This window comes from Sprattus sprattus (genome assembly GCF_963457725.1).
Source record: "Sprattus sprattus genome assembly, chromosome: 16".
In the NCBI taxonomy this organism is placed as follows: Eukaryota; Metazoa; Chordata; class Actinopteri; order Clupeiformes; family Clupeidae; genus Sprattus; species Sprattus sprattus.
In genome coordinates, this window is record NC_137914.1 from 22,456,835 (window position 1) to 22,472,525 (window position 15,691).

The 15,691-nt window shown below is 41.9% G+C and overlaps 2 protein-coding genes across 2 annotated transcripts in view; one reads left to right on the forward strand and one right to left on the reverse strand.

The window, feature by feature from the left end:
• Nucleotides 1-9,752, reverse strand: part of LOC308377509 (ankyrin repeat and SAM domain-containing protein 1A-like) — a gene marked incomplete at both ends in the record, with an annotated part of 101,593 nt that extends 91,841 nt beyond the window's left edge. The window contains one exon of the mRNA XM_080854197.1: nucleotides 9,574-9,752. Within this exon, the coding sequence (XP_080710323.1) occupies nucleotides 9,574-9,752 (179 nt within the window). The remainder of the gene's footprint in view (nucleotides 1-9,573) is intronic.
• An 898-nt stretch (nucleotides 9,753-10,650) lies between these two features.
• taf11 (TAF11 RNA polymerase II, TATA box binding protein (TBP)-associated factor) lies at nucleotides 10,651-12,937 on the forward strand. Its single transcript, XM_080854205.1, has 6 exons — nucleotides 10,651-10,770; nucleotides 11,162-11,354; nucleotides 11,755-11,903; nucleotides 12,031-12,118; nucleotides 12,211-12,307; nucleotides 12,430-12,937. Exons 2-6 carry the CDS (start codon nucleotides 11,220-11,222, stop codon nucleotides 12,558-12,560), a joined length of 600 nt encoding a protein of 199 aa, XP_080710331.1. The 5' UTR covers nucleotides 10,651-10,770; nucleotides 11,162-11,219; the 3' UTR covers nucleotides 12,561-12,937.
• The last annotated feature ends 2,754 nt before the right edge of the window (nucleotides 12,938-15,691 follow it).

The window sequence follows — 15,691 nt, forward strand, 5'->3', positions numbered from 1 at the left end:
CCCCTTTGGTGATTATGGCCAAACAACACAATTTGAACTTTATGTGTTCATAGCACTTATTTCCAAAATAAGTCTATCTAGATTTTGCTGCACACATCATCAGACAATAAGGCCCTGATTTACGAAGATGTAATTTCAAGCGTAGGCTATTTGTTCTCACGCTACAGTATTGCAATAGCAGTTGCTTTAGTTTAGGGCAAGCTAGCTAGCTAGCTGGGCAGAGATCGTTTTTTAGACTGGGAGTCATGTTGGGTCTTAACGGTTCTCATATGTGCATCAATGAAATTTGACGGAAAAAAAATGCTCAATGCTGGTAGTACAGCAGCCTAAGAGTTATCCACTCTCTTACATCTTTTTTTTTGGATTCTGATTAAATAGCTCTGCTTCTTTTCTGCCTACTTCTTACATGTGTGCAATGTAGCTAGAGTGCTTTGAACGGTCTCTTGAAAGGCGTTATGTCTGAATAATCTCTGGCATTTTGAACAGATTCACTTTGGGGAGGAAAAATCACTGTCTCCATCGCCACTGGTTTCTCTGACGTCTGCGTACATGAACTAGATGTTCCATTCACACAGTTAAATATATGCCCATGGTTCATATCAAATACCGTTCACTATTATTAGCCTACCTTGAACCTTGAAATTACCTTCAGGTTTGATAAGGAAAGTTTGACAGGGGAATGAAAAATACAGTCTGAAACACTTGTATACATTGCCCGGTACTGGTTTCAGCCATACCACAAAATCTTGGTTGAATAGTCTGTTTTCATTGAATTTGCACTTCCCCATGTTGTCGTTAGCTATCAGACAGCGCATCTGCTCTGAGCTTGCCGGTGTCTTGCCACAAACTAAATGTGAGCATTGATGTTTGCGCTATTCTAATCTGCATGATGTAAGTGCAACAGGAATCGGTTAATTATTTTAAAAATAGATGTTACCAATTATTTTCAAGATTGTTCAAATCCCAGTGTCTGAAACAATTAATACAATCCTACTTTCCAGCATTGCCAGAGCAGACTTTTTTAAGAATCTGTGGGAGTCCTGTTCCTTCCTCTAGCCACAGAACCAACAGTAGTCTTCCCTGTTGTGCACACCCTCATCCATTATTAATCGTTTCATTTTATCGATTTGATTCATTTTTTCACATAAAACATCTGTTAATGTTATGTTATGCTATGTTGAAGTCTACTGAACCGTCAAAGATTTCACGTGGTTTAAACAAAGTCACTCCAACAAAATGCATTAGACGGACACACACACACAAGGCAATCCCCACAGACACGCATGCTCCAGATCTCCCATCTGAAAATAGCCTCAAACTTTTGTCTGCTCCAGTTTTTTTTTTGGGGTGATTTCCTCCAGAAGTGGCACAGTCCAAGATAACCAACTGTCAGTGAATATTTTAGGAAAACTCTCATTTGGGCCCATGCAAAGTCAAACGTGTGACATGTCCTCAAAGTCACACCCTCGCGCGGCTCATAAAACACACCCACATGGGACAGCAGTAAGAACTAGACACATGTGTGGTGACTAAGCTCCTTGTACAGCAGCACAGCAAGACCTTTGCAAAGTTGTTTCAATGGCCCAGTGAGACCTACTGAATAGCAAAACTAAACTTAAAATCAGGTCACACATGATCTGCCACAACCACACCTGAAACTAGGTGTAGGTTCAGATCTGCAGAGCTCAGTTTCCTTCCGTCTCAGAGACACCGCAGACACCACATCACACATTGGGCCTTGTGCAGGAAGCGTTGCACGAACAAGTTTATTTTAAGTTTGTTGTTCATATTTGTTCTTATTTTGTCAATACCCACTAATTCACCAAAGTTTTTACGTTTGCATTTCTCTTAAATGAGAGAACATTTTACGAGCACTGTTACAAAGACTCTTTTCACAGTCCACAAATTATTGGTCTAATGCAATGAAACAGAAGTTTGAAATTTGAGGAACATAAAACGCTGCGTGAATGTCATATAATCAAATCAACACACACGTTTTTAAGTTTAATAGGATGTCAATTACACTGCTGCTGAGGTTATTCTCCTTATAGCCTGTTTTGGTGGCATCTCTAATTCTTGGGCATGGCTAGATTATTTCACCTGCCCTTCTATGATGTTTAGGTGGCCTTAGCATTACCTTTGCTAATACAGAAGCAGACACCCGTAGGATACAGCCTTTAGCAGGCCAGGGTAACAGCAGATTCGGATGGCTAAACACATCTTGAGCATCTGGAGCAGGGGCAGAAATCCCACAGGGGATAGAGAGGCCAGGACTACCCCCCTCCCAATATATCACTGTAAACAGAACTGTGTTTTACAGCGAATTTACAAATTCTATAATATTAATACAAGTGTACTAAAATGACCTACTTTCAGAACATTCAACCCCCCTCCCACTACCTTGCCCTAGCTCTAAGAGGGCTAAGGAGAGAGGGGCCGAGAGGGATCATTAGTGTGGTTGGTGGTCGACTCTCAGTAAGTAGGCTACTTTGGGAAAGATAGCTTAGTTCAAACAAAGGGAATGTCAGAAATGTCAGAACTTCTACCACTCTATATAATAAAATCTTACCCAGACTATATTTTGTTCACAGCTTTGTTCTCTGTAGCTAGGAGTATATTCTTTGAGCTTCGTCATGGCCCAAGGTCTTTAATGCCTTTTCTTCTGGCCTCGGAAGACTCCTTATAACATAGGTAATTTTACAGGGGGGAGTGTCTCCTAATGCTTAAAAGGTGTGCATTTTAACAATGTTATGGTAAAAACCATCTGGACTAAATTTGTATACACTCTCCCGTGAATATCTTGCGTCACTGGCAGCAGTACTTGACCTGCTACTCTTTATGCCCCCCTCAGAAATGTATCTTGAAAAGGACGCTATGAGATTTCCACCCATGATCCGGAGTTGACATTGTCTGGGCAGAGAGGAGGACACTGCTGAATGTGTGACCATGTCACAAGGACAGCAAGAGATACAGTAACATTTACTTATCTCATGAGTTAGAAGTGTTTTGATAAAACCGCAAGGAGCACCTTCCCTTTTTATTCCCCCAACAGGTTTGTCAGCAGGATTTAGCCCTGTGTCTTTGAGAACTACTAAATGAGAACGTTCTATGACTGAAAAAGGAAGATGATTTAGTCTTTGAGAACCACTAAATAAGAACATTCTATGACTGAAAAAGGAAGATGTGAGTGGAACATCTTGCTGCATCCCAATGCAGGCTGAGAGCAACATCTTGCAGAGAGCCTTAACTGCCTTCTCCGTGAAGCCATTAAGCCCAATATCCTTTTTTACCCAACAAATAAAACACGTTTGAAGTTTGTTAGAGAGGGTTGTTTTTCCCCCCTCGCATTCCAAATGTTTGGCAGTGAAATCAGCAGGTGGCCAAGAGACTGCTAGAGACAGTAGTGTCAGCCTGAATCCCAAAGTCAGAGACAGAAAAAAGAGAGAACAGAGACTGACATGCAGAAAGAGCAAGCGAGAGAGGGACAGAAAAAAAAGAGAGAAGTTTGAGGGAAGTCTTGGAGGCTGACCCCTCACTCTGAGTCTCAGAGAGACACAAACATACTTACTCAGACAAAACACAGCAGCAGAAGCTCTGGCCTGACCGACTGTAACATCCAACAAACGCGTTTCTGTTTGCTGGAGTCACACAGCTTCTGCTCTCCACAGAGTCAGGAGGGTCAAGCAAACAAGCCTCAGTGCCATTTCCTGGGAGGTGGCCATTTTTCTGCTGGAGAACAGGCCTCCTTGTGCCAAAGTGAAAGCCTTGTCCCTAGTGTTTCACACAGCAACAACAGAGGCGAGATAAAAATATCAGTGTTTGCCCAAGGAAGTAATGTGTCAGTGTTCTTTTGAGTTAAGATTAGTTTCTATTTCAGACTACTACACGCATGAGGAAGGAGACCACAAATGAATTTAACAACCTTCACCACTGTGACAAGACTGGAAAAACAAGGCTGTGACTATGCTACTGAAGTAGTTTTGATAGACAGGGAAATAACAGAACAATAAAAAGATGGTTCAATCATGTCTCCCAGCAGGACAGATTCCACAGACATCAGGAACTCAGAAAAAGGCTAACTGCTCTTGCTTATTTTAAATGGCATCTGCATCTGTTGTAAAGACACCTTCAATTAATATTCATAATAGCAAAAGTCTCATTGGCCAAATCCTCAATCAAGCTCTTTTTACTGTGATAGAATTAATCTTATCAATGTCATATCAACAAAATCCAAAAATAAATGTATATTCTCCGGCAAATGAGTACCATGAGCCGAATGTATTGAACTGTGTGTTCATTTTCTCAAGACTACACAAATGGAAGGCATAGGTGCTGAAGGACAAGGCCCAATATCACTGACAACATTTCAAAACTTTTCTAGGACTTTCCATGACTTTCCTTTAATTACACTTCCATGACCTTTCACAAAGTTGCCTAGTTTCCCTCACGAGTTGGGCCTAATTATTGAAGGAAAATTAAACAACTGCTTGTTTTTCCTAATAGGCTAGTTAGGCTTCATCAATCGAAATGGAAACTGTATCATGCTACACACAAAACAAAACATTACCAATGGAAAGTACAATAACATCATTAATTTCATTTGACCTATATGACTAATCAAATGTCATGAGTTTTCCAAACTTTCAATGAATGTAAACCTCCCCAGGGATCCAAGCAGTCTCAAGGAAGGGACGATAAGCAAAACCCACTTTTTAAGGCTGTTCAATTTTGACACTTTTTCAACCTTGTTCATCTAGGATACTAGTCTGTCACAGATTTCCAGTGGCAAATGTAGTAAATAATAACAAACCATTTCTAACGGACCAGACCTCTGTCCTCATGAGACCTCGTTCATGGTCCATGCAACTGAACAATACAGCCACTGCCTAAAGACTGATACTCTGAAATAGACTGCTGTCCCAGTTCACTGGGTAAAATGGCAAATATAAACTTCAGGTTTTGGATATAATGGAGACAGGCCACATACAAGTTATTTTAATATGAATGTAGCAGAATGTAGTCAGTGGACAAAGAGAGGAGAAACATACACTCATTCACACACACACACACACACACACACACACACGACAAAACACTAAACTAAAGTTGATAGCCAATAATGCCTAACTTTGCAGGCTTACCATTTAAATACATATATTACACACACACACACACAACTTCACCTAATTAAATAACTTCCTTGCCGATACAAGTGACGGTGCACTACAGATAGAACTGCTATGATCATGCATGGTGCCATTTTAGCGTAATCAGCCCAATTTGTGCATCCTTTCAGTTGTGGTCACAGGTTAAGTGGGACTACCATCTGCCTGTCTGCGGCGTCAGCTCAGCCCTGTCTGCCTCAGAATCACACAGACCCACATACCAGCTTTTCAGTAATGCTGACGTCACAAACAGGAAACACCTGGCCTGAACCCTCCTCACAGAGCCCATACCACAGAACCTCCATGAGGTTCTCCAAGATACTGACGTTGGCACTTCTAAAAGGAGCTATCGTCAACTCAGGAGGCAGAAAATGTACCGTTCGTCATTTGCTAGCAGAAGAAAGGTTTACTTTGGATGATAACGAGCAGTCTGCAGTTTTCTGTGTGCGTCTGGTTATTCGTGGACCACCTTGTGAAACTGATTAGCCTTGCAACTTCCCCGTGTGGTAAATACAGAGAGACATTAACTGTGTTAATGCTGATTAGACAGAATATAATAAGGGAGCAGATCAGAGTTCATATGCTAACATCTTCCACATGGCCCCAGCTGCACCGTGGGGGCTCGGAGGTTGTTTCACTTCCCTTCTAAGCCTAAAGGCCTATTAATAACTGTAAATCAACATTCGGAAGTGGGGTAGAAAGATCAAACAATTTCCAAATCTGCATCCTGTTTCCCTGAAAAATAAGGTCGCTTTGGTGAGTCAGGCAAGCAGAAGAGTCTCCCGCTTTTAGAGTGACTCCACATGCTCCGCTTCACACATTCCTTTGCTAATTTCTGTAAAGTTAGCCATCACATTTTTTGACAGTCATGCACTTCCTTTACACCCAGGCCCAGCCATACTAACCCGAGAACCACGCTAGCTTTGCCTGGGCCTCTCAATTTGGGGTCACAGGAAGTGCCAGAGACTACCTCTTCCTGTGGACCTCATTGACAAAAAAATGAATTGAGTGAGGGCCCCCTGGAGCCCTGTTCAGAATGGAGAGAAAACTGCAGGCAAACTTCCATCTTCATCATTATAGCCTCAGTGTTCTGAATGCACTGAGGGACCTCAACGTAGGTACAGTTAGGTACGGACAGGTCAAACATACTTCTCTACTCCGTCCTTCATCAAACAATATGCCCATGAAGAGACTTCTAAAAATGCTGAAGAAAGTAGTGTGTCTGAGGGAATGACAGCAGTTCTACTATGAAATGTTGTGTCTCTGTTTTGTTTTGGTTCCAAAAGCATGCCTCAAGCTGTGGATCAGCCATGCTGGAACGTGACACATTCCAGAATATGAAGCGCTCCCCTTGCCTAGCTAGATTTTGGCACGCCCTGACATGTTACCCATTCCTTCACTGACAGTTAAGAATCCAGCATGAGAACACCGCAGCCTACCTGCCTATAGTTTCACAAGCTCTCTGAAGGGTTGCTGCTGCTGGAAGTTACGATGAAACTCATTCTCCAATATAAAACCTCATAGGGCTTTGAGAATGAATGTGTGTGTGTGTGTGTGTGTGTGTGTGTGTGTGTGTGTGTGTGTGTAATAAATGCAGCCCCTTCACCTTTATATTTGTCACATGCTTGACCAGGTTATGACATTTTCTTGACGATACACATGGTGCTCAGAACCAAATGCACTCTCGGTAAACAGTGTTATCCCAGCACAGTGAGACACATAAGTTACCTCTGCTCAAGTTTCAACCTCAGATGAACCAGCAACAAAGCTCCTTAAGCTTCCAACACTGTGGGGATGTGTCCATTCCACTCTCACTGGCAGTCTGCTTACATGACTCAGGACACAGCAGAGGGTAACACTACAAAATGATCAATCCAAGGTTGTTGTCTTCGCATACCTACTCAACAGTCTTTGGCTAAGGTTTTCCTATCAGTGGGAATCTCTGTGACTCTTGCAAAGTCAAAGGTCTGTCAGCTGCCCCTGCCAGACACTGCAGTTGCTGAAGAAGCAACACAGTACAAAAGGGTGTCAGAAATATTCTGTTTCTGTTCCATTTTTTACACACACAAACCACACACACACTGGGAAGATGACAAACGACTCTGAGAGTTCAATACGGTCAACCACTCTCCACACTTACTCCAGCCACAGGCGGCCAACGGTACTTTCAATCTGTTGATGGCTTTGCCTATAACGTTGCAGACTAATAGATCCCCAAAGACCAGAGGCTGCCACAATTGCACTGAGCATACAGATGTACAAAGCAGTGTGAATCACACAACACATAAAGACCAGGTAGTTGTATTGCCCCTCAGGCTCCCCACCAGACAAGCTGTCCGTGCTATATGGAAATTAGAGGCAGTGAATAAATAGCCGAACTGCTATGGCAATCCACATCAATACTAGAAAAAGGGTATTGACATTTTGATTACACATGCTACATCAAGTGTCACATACAATAGCAACAGCCCCCACAGGCCACTTTGCTGTAAACACAAATGCCAATCATTTTGGCAGATATGGGCATGAGGTCTGCACAAACAGGGGCACTACGAGAGTAAGAGTTGAAACAGACAACTGGTGCTTCATATTTTCTTCCGTTGTGTGTTGTTTTTTCTCAGTCTCAGCCCCCACATCCCCAATCCACTGGCGTGCCGAGACCATCATCCGTTTATTTATCCCCGACACATGCTAGTCTCATCATTATCGCTGTGGAGGGAAGCCAGCATTGATCTTCCTCGGCCAGGCTGAGAGCAATAAACCCACTGATACAATGGACACTTCAGTCAGCCGCTGGCTCTGTAAAGCAGAGAAGGAGGAAACCCGTCTTGACTGCATGACATCCCTGAATTGGATTTCCGATTAAGAGGGTTTAATGGAATTAGTTTGAGAACTGGGCAGTCTGGTATGGGCAGTGATGCATCACCTTTCAGCTCACAGCAGTGTAAACTATAGCTTCGGTCTCGAGTGTTGGACAGTGTATGGGAACAAGCACTCGAAGATACCTAACGGATGTATCAGTGGGTGGATGGGGACCTTAAGTTAGAAACAAAGGTCGTATAGAGGCACACAGTAAGAAAAAAAGGGTCTCATAAATCAGAGGTTTTGAAGAAATATTATATTATATATAAGACATCATGAGTATCAACCCTAACTCCATGCCATGAGTGATATGATCAGCATACGATCATGCCAGAACTTTTAGTATGTATTGCATTCTGCATACAATATTACGGCAGACATGTCCACAAACATTCAATGTACAATCCCCGCCAATTCGTGTCATGTTTTTTTGCTGCTGTCATGGTTATGCACCACATAACGCCATGACTGCTATACTTAACGATAGTAAATTCATGTTGTATCAATCATGGTCAAGCGTAGTGCATTTCAGATGAACTACACAAGACACGGCTAATGAATGAGGAGGTATCCTCAGGGGGGTTCAAAAGGCTAGCGTAGATCGATTCGTTCGTTGTCTGGGTGAAGTTGTCACCCGAGGTTAAACTGTGAGAATTTGTTCAGCACAAAACAGAGGGCATATACTTTTGAAGGCACTGACATAGATCGCATTCATTGAGACGCCTGGCATGAAACCACAAGACACAAAATGAGAAAAATCATAACCCAGTTCACTGACAGCTTGTGCCTGGTTTCTGTTAAATGAAGCCTAAAGACTTAGGAGTTCCTTGGGCCCCTTTAGCCGTAAATCTACACCATCAGCTCAAATGATAAAGCTAGCTACCGTTTTCTCTTTTTCCTGCCTCCAGCCCGGGAACCCAGTTGTTCATTTAAGGGCTTATTAACGTAGTAGGAGAATGGGTAAGGGGAGTATTTGAGCATTTCCGCAAACGGTCCATTTTATAACAAAATAAAACCGTTTACGAATTCACACAAATGTGTCGAGTAGAGCGAATCACTGGAGCATTGCGCGATTAATGGTGGAGTTTTTCCAGTTTTACCCAGTACTAGACTCATCTCGAACAAAGAGGGATTGCATCGCGCGTGTATTGCTACACTGGCCACTGTTATTAAACATGGCAGGCTCCAACAACCGAATTTATAGTAGTTAAAATAAATCCTTGGGAAATATTTGGAGAGCGCGACTGTATACATCGCCCTCTCCAGAAACTCGTGATTTATAGAATAAGACCAGGTTACAAAGGCGTTCACCTTCACATTAGCAGGTTGGGCATACCAGATCATGGCAGTATGTCTAATTTGTAGTACAGCCTTCCTGCTTTAATAAAAGAAATGGAACATTTGAGTTCATACGGGGGTAAAACTGATCACAACACAGGGATGTCATATATGCAGCGCTTTGCCCTGCCGCCCCCATAGGTCGGAACCGCTCGCTCAATTCACTCTTGCCCTTCCCCTTGTCTTGTTTGCTTCTGTTTTTCCATACCTGAGTAAATTGGAGAGATGGCTTGAAGAACTGTGGCCACCGCTGCTGCTGCTGCCGCCCGCGGTTCCCGAGGATCCGCCACCGATCCCTGTGGACTGTCGTTTCCCTGACAAAAGCTTCTCAACGGCGGCAAGATTCCCAATGCGCGCCGCCTCAAGGAGTTCCTGCTCCTTCCCCATCTCAAATCGAGAAGGGCGAGGGGGAGAAAGGGATTTGAAACGGGAGCAAATTCCTTTGCGCTCCTGTCAAGCCAAATCTATTCCTTTGCTTAATCGTAAAGACGGTAAAAAAAAATGCTTCCCTCCACAGCTGGCTCCGTTTCCCCAGCTGCGCCGTTCTCCGGGATTCACACTCCTCTTTCGGCTCCGGGGAAAGTTTCTTTCAGCACCACCGGACAAACTTCCTTCGACCGTCTCTGACACGTCACTTCCTAGAAACAGCCATCTCGACATGACGTCGTTTAGTGATCATTTTGCGTAACCACCTATTTATCATAAGGCAACGATTTTACATGGCGAAGGGGGGGGTCCACGCACTTCTCATCAGTGAGTTCTGAAAAACACTCCGAGTTAAATTACATTGTTTAATGTACCCTACTCCTGAATGTGTGATATCAACGCTCCTTTGCAGAATAGTAGACAAAGCTATTAGTTGAGCAAGTCTAATTGAATTTGTCTTTAATGCGCTATACATCTTTTTTTTTGCACTAGATTTCCCACTCGGTATAACTGCATGAACATGAATTAGCACTAGACCTGATAGATGCACTACATGATCAGATCAACATTCAATGTGTTGTCTAAGCTCATCACTTGAACCGTCAAATAAACAAAAATGGGATCATTGGGGAAAATCCAGTATTTTCCCTCCATTTGTATGCGTATAGTTTGACATGGAGAGGAATCTCTAAATAGCCCGAGGAATATGCAAATGGTAATTACAGTATACTTTTTACAAAAAACATATTTTATCAATACTTTTAGGATGCCATTCATCCTTTCTGTCAGTGTAGGAATTTTCTGTAGCTGGTCTACAAACCGGAAAAGGAAGTGTGCTCAAGGCTCGATTCATCAACAGAGTAGAAGGTAGCTAGTTATTGTCAGAGCTAAGTGTTTGATTTGGCTAGCTAGCTTTCTCGTAAATGTTGTTTTGTTAAACGTTATTTTGGTGCCCGTCACTACCTTCGGATACGCTCAGGTGAATACAATTTAGTAATAAGCAAGCTATCTGTAACTGTTTGCTGGAAAGTGAGAAGCTATTGACGTACAGCTAGTTGGTATGATTGCTAACTAAGGTTAACTGCCTCCAGTATAGAATACCACCTAATGCAACCAATAACGTTAATGCTTAACCTATATTATGTGAAGTATATTGCTATGCATTGCGGTTATGCATCTTCTACGCTGTCTGCTCTAAGTGTTGTTTATTGAAATCTACTCGTTTTTTGTAGCTCGTTATCTCTTGCTGTGTTGATACTTTACTAGCGTTAACTGTTTGCTAGCTAAAATTGACTTATTACGCTAAACTCAGCATGTTCTTTGTGGATTCGGTCAGTTTTGATAATACAGTTTATTTGACATATATTCAGCTCTCCCCCAGAATTAACAGACAAGGGGGTCGGAGCACTTGACAAGTCCTCAGCTAGTATGGCTGACCCTGCTAGAGTGAAACCGAAATCCGAGGAGTCCCAGGAAAACGAAGTTGGTGACAAAGGACCTGTTGGAATCGATGAATCTGCGGAATCCTCCTCCCAGCAGTCACACAAAGACGATGACAAACCGGTCCGTTAGTATTTTCACAGATAATTAATTGCTATTTTTGATTCATTGATGTCTCCCTTTGTTAAACATATTCAGAGGCGGGTGTGCAAAATAAGGAATTACAAAAAGTAATGGACTAAACACTGTCTAGCTTGCTTGGCTATCCACTATTTCTTAGTAAGTCATCCTGTTAACCATCTTACCATCAGAGCTTGTCTTTGTCAATAAGGACGTCTGGTTAACTGCCAGTTTTGAAGTTTTGTTTTGCAGCTGAAGAGCAGACCACTTAACATAACTTGTTGTGCTTGCGCAGTAATCATTTAATATGCAAAGTATGAAGTGAAGTATTTCAAATTTGCCCTCACAGTATCTTGTATTGCAGCAAAACAATTTGTAGGTACTTATTTTCTGTTGGCCTCAGGAACATGGCAAGGAGTCCAATGCCGAGGGGGATGAGGATGAGGGATCGTCAGGTCTGGACCCCTCAGCCGCTAAGAAGTTGAAGGTTGATCCAGAAAAGAAGAAGGAGAAACGGCAGAAAGTAGATGAAGATGAGATCCAAAAGATGCAGTAAGGTTTTTTTTGTTTAAAAAAAAAAGAAAGATGAATCAACTGTCTTGCTTTTGTTGTTAATTTGAAAAGTGGTGCGGCAAAAACTTAATTGATGCACAATTACTTAATGTATGTCTTTCATCAGGGTTCTGGTGTCCTCGTTCTCTGAGGAACAGCTTAATCGGTACGAGATGTACAGACGCTCCGCATTTCCCAAAGCTGCGATTAAAAGGGTGAGTTACCTCGTTGTGATAATTAGGTAACTGCTTTTGATTGATTCTTTTTCAATGGTGCATCCCTCTTAATGTTCTTGTGCTTGGTTTAGCTTATCCAGTCCATTACCGGAACCTCTGTCTCACAAAACGTGGTCATTGCCATGTCGGGTATTTCGAAAGTGTTTGCTGGGGAAATTGTAGAAGAAGGTAGGCAGAACCTATAAATTCATAGTCTATTATGTTCTTTTGATTCCCGCTCTCTCTTCAAACTAACTAAATACCTTAACGTGTTTGTTGCCCTGGTACGTCCCTCTGCTGGGTGGCTGTAGCCCTGGACGTGTGTGATAAGTGGGGAGAGACGCCGCCCCTGCAGCCCAAGCACATGAGAGAAGCAGTGAGGAGGCTGAAGAGCAAAGAGCAGATCCCCAACACCAAGCACAAACGCATCCTCTTCCACTGAGCCCCCCACCAGGGGCAATCCAAGCTCTGCTGCAGGAGCGGAGTGAAGAAGAGTTCATGATTTTAAGGTTTGGAACGGATGATGTTGAGGAGAACGGCAGGCTGAGAATCTCTGCAAGCAGTGAGTGATGTATATTTGTTGTTTTTGTTCATAATTGTACTTATTATGAATGTGCTCAAATGTTAAATCTGTTTGTTTATAGTTTTTCAATCCTGTTTATTCGCTGTCTACATTGTTTGTGCTGATAGATGTGTAATAACATTACCAATCTAAATCATCCACTGCTGTTGTATATACTGAGACTTTTTCAACTATTAATTTTTCTCTTTTTATTTTATTTGTATTAATGAATTAAATAAAGTGTGCCATTTCTTGTCCTTTGTTCAGTATACATTGTAAAACTATGAAAGACATGAATTTTCTTGAAAAGGTAGCTGTGAATGTGGAGTACCCAACAACAAATGAAAATGAGACTCGCACTCACAGGCGATCGGCTGTGCGAGGTGGCCAACCATTGCATGACATAAATAAGTCTTAAACCAATGTCTGAAACAGTTGATTCTACATCAGCATTGACTTTGCAAGGTTCAGGAGTAGACGAACAGATTGTTATTTACAAAAATGCAAATTTTGTCAACATCAACACAAGCATTGCTTCATCACAGTAGTCATATAATTTAGTTTATACCTTAAAAAACACATTTAAGGGTGCAGTTACACTTTAAATAGCTGATCATTGGACACACAGTTTTGTGTGAGGATAGGTATTAAACCTGTTCTTTATTAATTTAGCTTTGTAATATCTTTCACACAAAGCGATGGTTCACAGAACCAACCTGCCATACAGTATAAGGTGTGATGATGGTACAAAATCTTCAACCCTAGAGATCATTGGTGAGTTTCACACACACAGAACACTCAAGGGGGTAAAGTACCATTAACGTGGCTCACCTGCATGCAATTTTAATGATGAAGAAAGACATAGGGACTTCAAGTTCCAAACCCCGAGTAGTGCAGTTTTAAAAGGAAGTACCCTAGCTAAGTGAACAAGTCAGAAGGTGAAGGCAAATGAATGGTGAGTAGTCTCCACCCTTAAGGATTAAGACCATCTTTGACTATGTAATCAACAACTGATATGCTCTACATTTTTCAAAAACTTTCCTAACACATTTCTGATCATTTGAGCACACAGTATGGAAAAAAAAAAAATTTTCCATTCGAGAAAATTCTCTGACACAATGTCACACGCAACATTCTTTCCAGTTGTAATAATGGGTGTCAATATAACTGAAACCCATACTTTTAACACCATCATTATTGTAATACAAGATAATCATACAAAATGGAAGTATAATGATTTTGGAAATATTTGGGTGTGGAACAAAGAATACCCCTAACATAAGATAATTGAGGCACAACTGAGTTAAGAGTCATTTTTGGCTATAGGAGACAAGTCAAATGAAGCATGGCTGTCATTTGCAGACTCTTAAGTGGTGTTGTGGGGAAAAACTCCATGACAACTGGATGCACCTGCAAGAAGATAAAATGTTACTCTGTGCCATCATTTCCAGTATGCATGCTTAAAGGCCTACTGAACTGCAGATTATTCAACTACTACTGAGCATAATTATGGTTTTCCAAAACCTCTGGCCAGTGAGCCCAAGAGTATAGAGGCCTCTCTTGCCTAAATACGAAGTAGGAGATGGGTTTACAATGGGGAAAATAATCTATGTTCCACAGCAGGCATGCGGACAACCAAAGCCATAAAATGATTTTTTTTTTTGGAATGGCATTTTAGAAGCAAATATTCTGTAGGCAAATTATATATTCACAAAGAAAAACAGACAAAACTGAAAATGGACACGGTCAGACCTGTAGATGTAGCTATCCTGTGTTACTGTGTTGTACTACTAAATACACAGGGGAGACAAAATAAGGACTTTCAAACAGACTCTGGACTGGAATAAGTGTAGTCCAAGTAGAAGTTTCTGGAACACAGAGGTTCATTCTGAGGGATATGCCTAGTCCACGTCCAAAACTGACTCAATTCATTCTGCACCCTCGAACAGAGGAGCCTCACACATCCCTGCAGCTTTGAAAGGACATTTCTAGTTTCACAATCATTTTACAGCCCACTGAACAGTACCATGCACACAATAACCAAAACAACATCTCTAAAACCCTTTCACCAACAACAAACCTCCTGAAAGATGTTTAAAAACCACGAAGGACTTCTGTTTATACACGCCCTTCTACCCGGCTGGGAGAGGGTGTCTATGTAATTACCAGTGCCACTGAGGCAGTAAAATCAAGGGCAAATGACTCCAGAAAATACTGTCAAAGCTGACAAGAGCCTGCTGTCTTAGAGCACCCACTTGAGAGAACTCAACTAAATGGCTGTAATAAGAGGCAACACATCTCTGCTTCATCACACATCCTTTGTGACCTTGACGGCAATCACATCTGCAGCACTGAAACATGAATCATGCAGAACAGAATCAAAGAAGCTCTCTTCATTAGAGTAGGAATGGCAACAGCCATTTCTAATCATCATCATCATTTGCTGTTAAAATCCCAACTTATGTCATGAACAGATATCAGCACAAATCCAAAAGTGGATGTAAATAGCATGCTCTAGCCATCTGATGTCCCTAAACCAATGAGCACAAATAACTTGAGAAATATACTGTTACCTTTGAGCTAGTGTTTAAACCACAATCTAGAAATTACAGTCATCTCACTGACACCAAACCAGAAAAAAATAACAAAGCTCTTAGCATGCATTGACCGTTTCGGCACCAGGAGTTCTTTGTTTTGTTAGGTTATTTTTTCATATACATTTGTGTAATGTATATATATACCTTCTGTTTCATATTGCTCTTTATACAGTACCTACAGTTTTCTGACGAAAGCAGTCAGACATGATGCTGGAGGGCTACAGTACTTCAGTGCCAACCATGCACTGATGCCACATCATACCTCCTCCTCTGAGGCCAGGTTCTTGCCCTGGGTGGGTTTAAAGGCGCTGGTACGGGTCAATGTAAAGTCATGTGCACAATGAAAGGGGATCTACACAGAGGTGAACCGTGGGTAAGCAGGCAAGGGGCTTGTATAAGTGTATAAGTAGAGCT

Excerpts from the sequence above, each read along its gene's own strand:
- taf11 (XM_080854205.1), top strand. The coding sequence starts at position 11,220 with ATGGCTGACCCTGCTAGAGTGAAACCGAAATCCGAGGAGTCCCAGGAA. Across the intron at positions 11,904-12,030 it reads GATGAGATCCAAAAGATGCA|GGTTCTGGTGTCCTCGTTCT; the intron begins GTAAGGTTTTTT and ends GTCTTTCATCAG. Across the intron at positions 12,308-12,429 it reads TGGGGAAATTGTAGAAGAAG|CCCTGGACGTGTGTGATAAG; the intron begins GTAGGCAGAACC and ends GGGTGGCTGTAG.